Here is a 12,557-nt window from a genome sequence, read left to right as displayed (position 1 = left end):
ATATATTGTAAAAATGTTTTTACAATCAGAGGTTAATAATTATTAATAAATGATCAGCATAATTGATTTTTGTTATACTTATAAAGATTTTAGTGTTCCTGAAAGTGTTAGTGTTTATTATAAAAATTTTCAATTATAATTGATTTTATATAATCCAACCTAAACTGGAAAAATCATATAAAAATAATAATACTAGGTGAAATATATAAAATTTTAAGAGAAAATATAAATAAGAAAAGTTTTACAATTGATTGTATAAATAACTTACTACAACATTGCATGATTTACAATATTTGAAAAGATTTCTTTTTTTTTAATTCTGCTTTCAATACAACAGGTGGTAATATTAGTGTGACCAATGGTAAGTGTAATTCCGCAAGGATATTTTGTACCTTCTTATATTTCCTCTGAAAACAGTTCACAAATCCTTATATGATTAAAAAAATTATACATATGTATAATTTTTTTCTGAAAATCAATGATAAAAAAGTTTTAAAGAATTTTCATTTGTGAAGTAAGGCAATTATTGAAATTCAATGTATCAAGTTTTTTTTTAACAAGAAAACTATTTGAACAAAACATGAATGAATAACCCCAAAGTAAACTGACATGCAAAATTTGCCACAAGAAGAATTTAAAAAAATACTACTATAAGGATATCTGAACATTCAATAATAATTCATTAGTTCATTAAAGCTTCCACAAAATTAACAAATATACAATTAAAAGAGCTGATGTGAGTGGTGTAAAGTAAAGGAATATTATCATGAAAGAATGAAATGTTACACGTTTTCCATCAATATAAACAGAACAACATATAAGTAATATAAACATGCAGTAATTACATACACAGATCACATATTTCTTTAGCCTAAAGAAAAAACAATAATTAATGTATAATCACCCAATAATAAAACATGCATTTAAAACATGATAAACAATCATAATGATGAAAATGGTATAGAACCTTGTATACAAAATACTACATGATATATCAGAATTCATTAGAAACACATTAACGCATTAAGTTCAAAGAAAATTGTTAGAATGGGATGAATTTCCATAGTGATCACTTAACAGAAAGTGACATAAAAAAACTACAACATGTTTTCTATATAAGATTAGACTATTTTTTCTGATAAGAAAACTTTTTTAAACATCTAAATAAATACTGTGAGAAAAATTTGAAAGTGATTTTTTTCCAACATCCAATACTAACAGCAAAATAAAAGGGTATTCCATCAATAGACAGAGATTTATAGATATATATATATATATATATAGAGAACATTAGTCATGTCATTATGGCAACAAATTAATTAATCATTAACTGTCATCAAGGACAAACTGATTTAAAGAGCTTCATGCAAATGAATTTATTTTTTGTATATAATGATTATAATTAATAGTGTTTTAAATGGGATATTCTGTTACAAACATTAAAAATATACAAGATTCTTATCAAAATATATAAAGTCCATCAATTTTTCTTTATATTTTGTAGGCAATTCCTGATAGTATCTATTCCATTTCTCCTTATTTCAATGTAACCACCTTTAAACCTTCAATAATTATTCTTCAAACTGTTCCAAATTACTTCCTTCATTTTTTATTTTTACTATTCTCTTCTTCTAAACCACTCCCAACGTACTTTTATTTTACAATTTCTAATATTCTTTTTTACATTTTTCAGTGTGGGGTGTTATCAGTATAAATGTTGTTTCTCTAAGACCCTTCTTAAAAAGATTTGCTTGTTCATTTAATTCTTCCACTGAATGTTCAACATTTAAATAGATCAATATTCTTTCAACATTTATACAGTAGATAAAATGGCCTCTATTCTACCTTCTTCTCTTTTACACACAGTCAATGCATATCTTACAATATGCTAAAAAAAAGGAAAGGAAAAATACTTCACTACAGATTTCCTTTTACTGTTCATTACCTTGCCTTTTTTTGATAAAATTATTCTGTTCCATGGCAATCCTGGCTTTCATTCTGGAAATGCTCAATTTCATCGTGAACTGGCTATCTATTATTTAGGTATTACTCTAACATAGCTTCCTCTTTTATTGAGTTTCTTGCTAAAACAATGTAAAATGGAATTTAAAATTTAATCGTTCAAAGTAACGTGAAATTAGAATGGGCTTTAATTTGGTATATATTACGGTTTTTTTTTCCTAATTGCTACTTACAAATTTAATAGTCAAGCACGAGTCAGTCATGAAATGAATCAGACAAGGCCAAAAACCACAATTCAGCTAGTTAGTAACTGTAGGTTAAGTAAAAACATAAACAATACAGAAAAGAGACATTTTATTTGTCTAAATATTTCATATTAAACCAGCGAATTATGAAACAATTATTTTTTTTAAACTTTTACTGAGATAAGAGTGGTAGAAAATTTTATGATTGAACAGGTTTTTCAAACTTTTTGCTGAGTAATCAATGAGATGTATATATACATTAATTTAAGGGGCAGTAATTCTCTGAGTGTAAAAAAGATTATACGGAATGCAGTAATCAATTTTCAATATAAATAATAATAAAATCCCATGAATTATTCCAAGACCACTGCAGGCAACCCACCGGGTTGGTCTAGTGGTGAACGCGTCTTCCCAAATCAGCTGATTTGGAAGTCGAGAGTTCCAGCGTTCGAGTCCTAGTAAAGCCAGCTATTTTTACACGGACTTGAATACTAGATCGTGGATACCGGTGTTCTTTGGTGGTTGGGTTTCAATTAACCATACATCTCAGGTATGGTCGAACTGAGAATGTACAAGACTACACTTCATTCACACTCATACATATCATCCTCATTCATCCTCTGAAGTATTATCTAAACGGTAGTTACCGGAGGCTAAACAGGAAAAAGGAAAGACCACTGCAGGCAGTTTTGACAGATTGGGTATCATGGTATTACGACTCAGCATGCAATGTTTTTTTTTCAACTTCTGATATATATAAATGTATAAAAGAAGCTTTACAAGGAAAATAGAAAATCCCATAATTATGATATCAGGAATAGTGATAAAATTAAGTAAGGTAGAATATAAATGAAATAAAAAGAAATTTTATTAGATGTTAATAAAGTTTCTCAACGATATACCTTTCAGTGTTTATAAAAGTATAATAAAGTATTTGCTGGTTAACAATTTTCTTTATAAGATAGACAAATACTTTGAAATTTATGATTAGTCTAATTATTTACTATTCTTTTCTTATAATGCTGATGTAATTGGAGAGGAAGGATAAATTACTGTAATAATATCATACTGAGCATTTAGCCTAACAAACGTGTATAATATAATTTTTTTATTACTACTGTACTGCTTTCCAATGTTTGCTTGCAACATATTTTATCTTCTGCTGTATTTCAACAATGAAGTAAATTAACAGCGAGTGATTTAACTCATTTTACCAAAGTTAAAAAAAAAATTTGCAGGTTTCCTCTTTCAAAATTCCAAAGTCCATCCTCGAAGGTGCTACAAAAGGGAAAAATGTTAGAAGTACAGAAAAGAAGGAATACATTTAAAAAATACAAAGCTCAAGGGAATATCTGAACAAAGAGACAAATGGAGAGCTATTGCCAACTGATCGAAGGTTGATAAATAATAAAGAATCAAAGATTTCTTGTTATTGCTCTATCATCTAATTCATCCATTATTATTGTTTCAATTTAATTAATTCTTAGTCCTACCGTTTTTGTTTATTATCTTCCTCTAAACTCTTTAATTGTTTCTAGAAATCTTTCTTCTACTGTCTTTCATTAATATCTCTAAACTATCATTACTTTAATCCTTTGAATTCTTTTGACCAGGCTACCTGTTTTCAACCATATTATTATAATTTCATTATCTAGACTATCATCTCTCCCTCTAAAATATTAATTTTAAACTTCATTTTAGCAAGCTGACATCCTGAAGTTATCATATTCTCCTTTCTGGCCTTGTTTATGGTTGATAGATTAGAATCAGGAATTCGATTTTATCAGGATTAGATTTGAAGTTGATAATGAATATTTTTTTAAGTAAACCTAAGAAATTATTTAACTCAAAATATTAAAAATGTATATGAAATAGTAAAGGTTTAACAAAATGTTATTTAGTTACAAAAAAATTAAAAAAAGGAAAAAGCAATCAAATTTATAAGCAGAATATTATATCTCAGTGGTTTAAATATTTTAACATTGAATAATGTTTGAATGTAACCAGTTAAAAGTGAGTTTCCTAATTGAAAAAATTATAAACACAAAGTAAAATGTATTGAACATTCCCTACATAGGGAATGTTCATGATCAATAATTTAATATGTAGAGATATTATGTAATTATCTATATTTACAGTAATATACACAAATAAAAGTTGAATTATCAGTGTTCTTCTTGTACCAGTTTTTAGCTAATACCTGGAAGAGTCAAAAAGTTTCAAATTTTATTCACATTAATTTTATTTTTTTTTCTGAAAGTTTATATTAAAATATATCCCAATGAGTAAATCACAACAGCTGTAACCAAAATGAGGAAGGAATTACCATTTAAAATTCGATGAAAGTTGTTAAAAATTCTATTTATCTTAGATGAGACCCTTTTCTAAAATAAATCCTGAATGTATAAAAAAGAAAATGAACCAGAAAGTGGGTTAAATTTTTGCCCTATAATTGTATTATTAGTAAATACGTATCTGTAAGAAAAGACGAAAAATCAGTTTATAATCAAGAGTGAGTATGGTTCACTGGTAAACATTTCAAGTGAGGAAAAGTAATTCAGCCAAGATTTCAATCTTGTCAATTCCTATGTCGATTAAAATTTGTTTATTTAATAAGTTTTATTACATAAATTTTTGCCATCTATGAATATTACTACATTATTTAAAAAACAGACACAAACTATAATAATGTGATTTTGTTAGTTTTGCACAACACAGGTAAAACAAAATAAATTCATCTTCTTAATAATCTTAAAACATTTTTTTAATTATAACTCTCCCACCAATGAAAATTATAAAATAAAAATACAATTAAAATTCTTCTATCTCAAGAACAGGCTACCAAATTTTTATAAACGAAATACGAACATAAGATGAAGACGTAAGCTATTCTCTAAATGTCTAACAATGAGAAGGAACCATATTATTTTCTCTAATAGAGTGTGATTTAATAAGAAACTAAATATATATATATATAAATTAGAGAAGATATGAAAGAATTGGGAATTTCCCTGACTGACCTACAGAATAAAACTGGAAAAATTACAAAGCTAAAAGATAAAAGCATTAGATTTAAACAAAAGACAGACAAACGACAAAATACAACGAAGAGGGTGTTTACGGATGAAGAAAAGAAAGCAAGATCTGAACGGATGAAGAAATACTGGGCAGCTCGAAAGAGTAAAATAACACGCTTTTCTCAGAAAAGATCCAACTAAAATTGGCTTAAGTGGTCCCATGTTGGCCGTAAAAGCATAATAATAATAATAATAATAATAATAATAATAATAATAATAATATATATATATATATATATGGTTTTTTTTTTTAATTTTAAGGAATAATTTTTAAGAACATTCTAATTTATATAAAAAGATGAGAATAAATAATTTATTATGCACTTCCTACATGTTGCTGATATGATTAGATTAAATGAAACCAAAAGTACTTTCGCGAGATCCTGCATCCTCAGTCATGATTGGAATAATTCCATTATTGCATAATAAAATTTTAAAATGATTTTAGAAAACTAAAATTTATTTTATGATGCAATAACAGAATTACTTCAGTCACGATTGCATAATAAAATAAATTTTAGTTTTCTAAAATTATTTTTAGAATTATTAACTATAAATCCCCATTTGGACCTACTAGCAGTATCTCTGTATCAGGCCACTAACTATCCGAACCATCCTCATATTCAAAGTTTTTATGTGAGTATGTTTCAAAATGTTAATAGTGCAGGACACTCATTTTTGTTTATTTTCAAGGTTTATTTTTAATCATGTCTGTTAGTGGGAGAAGGAAACAAGAAGTAATTCATGCCCAGAACATAAAAATAAAAGAAAGTTTTATAGAAATCTATATATGAAAGAAGCAGTCACTTGTTTCCGAGTACTTTGGTTAAAAAAAAATTAAGATTTTGAAATCAGTGTCAATTAACAACCATAGATACCGGATTAAACACTTCATGATTATTAATATATTGAAAACATAAGAAATGTGAGAGTGAAATGAATTTTTATACAAAAACTAAATAAGGCTTTGGATTCAACATCAATGTTATTTGTGATCATTTTTTGAAATCACTTTTCTGAATTGGTGGAAGTAAATAGTACTTACAGCATTAGTTTATTGACACTGTTCTGGGCTTAAAATATTCAAAAACATTATCCACATTTTATAGATTGGAATAAAAAAAAATATTAACAAAAGATTTTGAGGAAAAAACAATATGTTTATGTAGTCATAACTAAACCAAAAATTAATATTTTAATTACATTCTAGTCTACTTTATGTACTAATGCTTATTGATTATAAAACTAGTCAATTTTTTCATTTCAATAATTGTTACTTCCACCATTGTCAACCACAATCAGTGATCCCAACTTTGGCCAGCTCCCCTTACTGTTGCATTAATAAAAAAACTTTGTCAATATTTTTTTTAACTCAATAAATATGTATAATTGCATACACAAAATTCCATTATAAATTTTTATTTTTTTTTTAAAATTGCCTGTTTTTGAGGCCAAGAAAGTAGAAACCCCCTTAATAGGTAAAATAATTATTTATATGACATGATATAATTAATCTCTTTGTGCAAAATTGTGCAAACATTATCATAGAAAACTGTAATAGCTGAATGGTTAATGATGCATTAAATGTTGCATTAACAAAACTGAAGGGAATTATCTTCCATTTCCATTAGTTATCTTTATAATCGTAATCAAACCCTAACAAAAATGCACACACAAATTGTTACTTTACACAAGATGTTTTACAAAATTTTACAAACATGTATTTGCTAATGAAAAAGTTATATGTGGTACAACCATATTATTACAATTAAAGCAATAAATACACATTCCTATTTTGATTATTAAATAACTATAATTCATAATTTCAAAATTTATTGTTATATTCTTCTAATTTCCACTTCAATTAACAAAAAAAGATAATTAAAAAACCACATAAACATAAATGCTAAAAATAATAGTAAACTTGTATTTTATTAGATCATAAAACTTAAAAATAATTTTATTGAATATTATGGCAATTCAATAACTGGAGAAAAAATAATTACTTTAGAAGACGATTAAATGAAGTTTTAAAGACTTTTGGAAACCTTTTGACTCACGACGTATAATTTCAGATGGAGGCTAAGTTAAATAAAGTCTTAATTCAACGTATCAGTATCCAGTTACAGGATGATTGTTTGACTACAGCACTGACTATTGGGGCTGATTGATTATCACAATCAAGTAGTATACATTAATGGATACTTAAAATATATTCCTATTGAAATTTTAAATTATCAACTTAACAAAACAGTTAACAAAAGGGTGAAATTACACCATTCTTTTATGTATTTTATATAAAAATGGTTTCTTCTTAAAGATATTGCCCAGCAGACAGTGACCATTCATGAGCATATTTCTGCAATTCTACAGCAACTCAATGCAGTATCTCAACTGAGACTGCTTCAATCTCTTCACGAATTCCAACTTTCAGTTCACAAACACTATGAAAACAATTATGTTTACTTAGATTTTAATTGTCCCCATAAATAAAAATCACACACTAAAAGATCTGATGATCTCAAAGGCTAATTCAATATTGCTGCTCCAGTATGTAATCTGGTTTCTAAAAAAATAAATAAAGACAGTAATATTTTCACACTTCAGGATGCAACTTTATTCTACTGAATGTATTGCTAACTGAATAATTGTTTAGTTCATTGCTGAAAATGTTTTGATCATGTTGCTCTGCTATTCTGTTCTAATAGACAATAACCAATGATCACTATCATTAAAAAAATTTACATTATGTTCTGTGTCCTTTGATGATTTTGTCATTTTTTCACTGAAACAGTCATTGGCTAAAAGGAAACCATTCTCTGCAAACAGATACTGAACGTTTTGTTTATTAAAATAGCCATTCACCTGGAATGGGCCTTATTAAGCAACCAAAGATTTTTCAGAAATTCCTTTTTTCATATTGTGCTACAAATCATTTAGTAAATAACTTTCCCATTAAAATCTTCTGAATTCTTGATTAACTGAATCTTATACAAATTAGGGTTTAAATTTGGATTTACTACCAAAAATGTTATAAGACAAGCTAATAACCTGTGGCAGCACAGAATGTTGCATTTTTGTAGGAGAGAGTCTGATTACTTCAACAAATTTTAGAAATATTATATGGGGGTCTGAATGCTTCTTACTTAACACAACTGATAGCTTCAAAATGTTCAATCAATGTCTGTATAACATGAACAGTGAAGCTAAAAGTGACATGAAATTCTTGTTACATAATTTAATAACTATAAAAATTTTAATAAAATGATTTTACTGTAAACACATGATGCACCTCCAACCAGTATACAACTAAAATATATCATAAGAATCGTCTCAACTCAACTATGGCTTGGAGTGAATGATTAGATAGCCTATTCCTGAATGCAACCTTATGAATAAAAAATTAATAAAACTTATAATAGGTACAAAAAATTCATTAAAATAACTTAATGATTGACATCCTAATACATACATATTTCCCATAGCTTCAGAATGTAAGATATATATATATATATATAATGTCTTTAATTTGATTTCTTTCTTATATAGTTCAGTTCTTGGTTCTGTACAGTTGTAACTGTACAGAGTCAAGTGTTCTTAAAATTTTAATCTTTATCTTGTACCTTTTTCCCCCTACTTGTACCTCAAGGAGGAGGAAGAGTTCATTCAAACTCCTCCCGACATCACCAATCAATCAACAGATTTTTGAAACATTTCAAAATACATAAAAAAAAAAAAACACCTACAAATATAAATTTGGGAACCAAGAAGTAAATACAACATGATTAAATAAGTTTTTATGATTTGATATTTTAATTCTAATCAGTGCTATTAGTCTTAATTTAAAAAAAAATAAATAAATATGTACATATATCTTGGGGAAAGTCTGTTAAAGCAATTTCTAATTTAAACAATTATTGTCATATTTATTATATTAGAATTAAACAAAGCAAAGGAATAAAGAAAAGAAAAATCACATGCACATTCATTCAATTACCTCAAATGATAAGGGTTTTGAAATAAAATCATCAAAGAAGTAAATATCAATTAATTTAACTTCATCAATATGGCGCTGAAAATCAATCGGTTCTTGTTCATCGCCCCATGGGTAAACAGTTTCTTTTATCGGAAGCGTGGTCTTTGGTTTTATAGTGACAGTCTTTGCTGTACTAACAGATGACCCAAGCAAATCTTCATCTTGTTCTATCATACTCAAATGATCTACTTCAACCGCTCGCATTTTATCTAAACCTAAAAAAACAAAACAAAAAAAAGCAGATTTAATATAAGTATTCCACATATTTATTCAGGAATATATTCTAAGACATTGTCAAATACAAAATACTTCAACATTAATTTAAATATGAAAGTTGTAACACAGAATATATTATAGTTTCTTAGACCAAATTATAAATTTAATTAAATTAAACGACTATAATGGTAAAAAATCACTCAACAAGGGAATGTTTTCAATGGTGTCATAAAGATTCTGTTTTAATTTAAAAGAACAAATTATGAAAAAAATCAGTTGTAACCCAGTCAAATAGAACCTCATTCAACCACGACTAAAATAAAAAAATGGAAATTTATTAATGAGTCTTCTATCAGATAAGCAGAATACAACAAATTGTCAAAGAGATGTATATATTGATATATAGATTATATATAATATATTGAAGTAACAGATTATGCCAATATATCTTTTGTCAGATAGATAATATCTATGTCATTGAACTCTAAACCGATGCAAGTTGTTAAATATACTCATTTTAATGAATCAAACTTTCCTGGAAATTCCTGAAGAAAACGAGGACATATATCCTCAATCATACATGTAGTAAATGTAATTAGTTTAAACATGATACTGTATATCTTAATGTTAGATTTATTTCAGAAATTAAAAGTTTTATGCTCCCTGATATTTTTCCTTCTACGACGTCTAACATCAATTGCACGTAAGCTTGATTCTCTTAGCATTTCTAGCTTTAAATATTATACACAACAATTTATAATGCCATATAGCTGTGCTTCTTTGTTGATAGTATAACTAAAGTTTAATGAAACTAAATATATTTTATTATTTTACACATGTAAATAAATTAAAAACTTATTCACTTAATGAGAGATATAAAATACTTCTTCAAGGTTGAAACATATTATTTGTAAATGGATAAATTATTTATAATGGAAAAATCCTGTCATCCAACACTCAAGAAAAATGCAAGACCCACTGTGCTCTAGAAAAATCATGCACTTATTGAATAGTTTGTCATAATTGTATTTAAAAAAGTAAAAATATTTTTTCATGATTCATTATTATTCTGATTTATCTATAAAATGTCAAAATTATTTTCTACACTTGATATCTTGTGTTTACTAAATGTTTTTTGACCACCATTTTTGATATTATCTATCTATTCTTTCAAGTAATTTTATACAGCACAAAAATTATCTTGATCTTTCTCGTTGGTTCTATATTTTTTTTAATTTGGAATGTCCTTTCTTTTGCTTAACTTTAAATAATAAACTTACTTTTAAACCTGTTGTTAATTTTGCTTATGGGCTGCATCTTCAACCCTTGACTATTATCTTAATGTAACTTTTATTTTATTTTTGTTACAACTAATATAATACTATATAATTGTTTATTATAATATAAATTGTTTCCATTTGTTAATGAATGATTTAAATTCCTCTATATATTTAATGGTTTTTCATAGAAATTTCAAAGAAGCCTATTAGCATCAAATATACATCTAAGAAACAAAAAGGTACTCTTAAATATATTTATATGTAGTGAACCACTACAACAAAGTAAAAAAAAAAAATAGAAATCTCTAAAATATGATGTAACAGTAGATATTAAAAATTAGCTGGTTATTTTATATAAATACAAAATAGAAGGCAAATATAAGTAAAGCAATTTGTGGCAGAATCTTTTAAAGGGTTGAACTAGATCAAGATTTAGATCCAGATTTAATTAATTTGGTCAGAGGATGTCCACAAGGAAATTTAGTAGAATAAATTACCTTCCAGTCTTGTCATGAAAGACAAGGTCTGAAAATAAATAAAACAGAAACTATTATGTAATTATTATATTGAGGTAAAAAAAAATTAACACAGAACAGAAAATAATTGAGATGAGCACCAAACCAGTCAAATGATTGACAACTCAATGGGCCAACATCTCCTGATCACGAAAAGTTTAGATTAAATGTATTAAGTGGTCAGTTATACATATTAATAATCTTTTCTTCAGAGAATCATCCACTGTCTGCCAGCGTCACTGAATATTCCCTCAACTAATCTTGACTACACTGTCAAGATCAGTTGTCTATCTTACTGTTCTTATCTCTATGCTAACAAAATCTTGCTTTTATTGAAATATTTTATTTGAATACATAGCAACAAAAATTATAAGTTTTAACAAAATTCACAAACAGAAAAAATTTAGAAGTGATCAAAAGTTTGGATAAAGTTATAAGAACTTCTAAAACATTTGCAGAGTTTGGTAAAATAACTACCAGCATTTAAAAAATAAGTTAAAATTGTACTGTTCTATTTAAAAACATCTGCTAATATTGTCGAAAAATGACAAATCCAAATTCAAAAAGATATATCAGCATTTTACAAGGCTGACACACAGTGCATGTGCATATATAGTTTACACAAGGAAAAAAAGGACTATCTAAACTACCATAGGACTACCGTATTTCAATTAGATGTATACAATTAATAATGCCAATATACTATGAGATATTAACAGTTAATACATTGCACAAGAACAATCTCTAGTTTAGTTAATTGTTTTTAATGATTTTAGACACATTAGGAATTACTAAGATTAAAGAATTAAATGCTAATGACTTCTATTAGTGACATCCGATTTAACAGAAAATAAATCTGTAATAAATTATTTATTATTAAAGAACCATAAGGGTCAAATATTTCAAAGTGTTATTTTGATGACCTATCACATTATTTGTCAAAGTCAAGGATTAAAATGCACTTTTCTTTACGAAAATTAAATCAATTTTTTTATAAGCTGTCCACTTTCTTCAATCATCCAACTAAGTATTTCATAGCAGAAGTGTAGCAGCATTAAAAAAATGTCAGTATTGTGGCATGTTAATCATGACAATGGATTTTCATGAACTGTTATTTTATTTAGAATTCATACATTTAAATCCACACGATTAACAAGATTATTTTTAATTTATGCTAGCTAATTCTGAAATAACGTGGTCTTAGTACCAGGAGAAATTCATTTAAT

At 26.6% G+C, this 12,557-nt stretch overlaps 1 protein-coding gene across 5 annotated transcripts in view; it reads right to left on the bottom strand.

Moving 5' to 3' along the window:
* Window positions 1-12,557, bottom strand: part of Dcr-2 (Endoribonuclease Dcr-2) — a 211,257-nt gene that overhangs the window by 51,219 nt on the left and 147,481 nt on the right. For all 5 annotated transcript variants that reach the window (XM_075371189.1, XM_075371190.1, XM_075371191.1 and 2 more), the window contains one exon: window positions 9,282-9,535. In XM_075371189.1, coding sequence (XP_075227304.1) covers window positions 9,282-9,535 — 254 coding nt within the window. The remainder of the gene's footprint in view (window positions 1-9,281; window positions 9,536-12,557) is intronic.

This window comes from Lycorma delicatula, chromosome 7 (genome assembly GCF_047948215.1).
Source record: "Lycorma delicatula isolate Av1 chromosome 7, ASM4794821v1, whole genome shotgun sequence".
NCBI lineage: Eukaryota > Metazoa > Arthropoda > Insecta > Hemiptera > Fulgoridae > Lycorma > Lycorma delicatula.
This window is presented reverse-complemented; position numbering and strand designations above follow the sequence as displayed.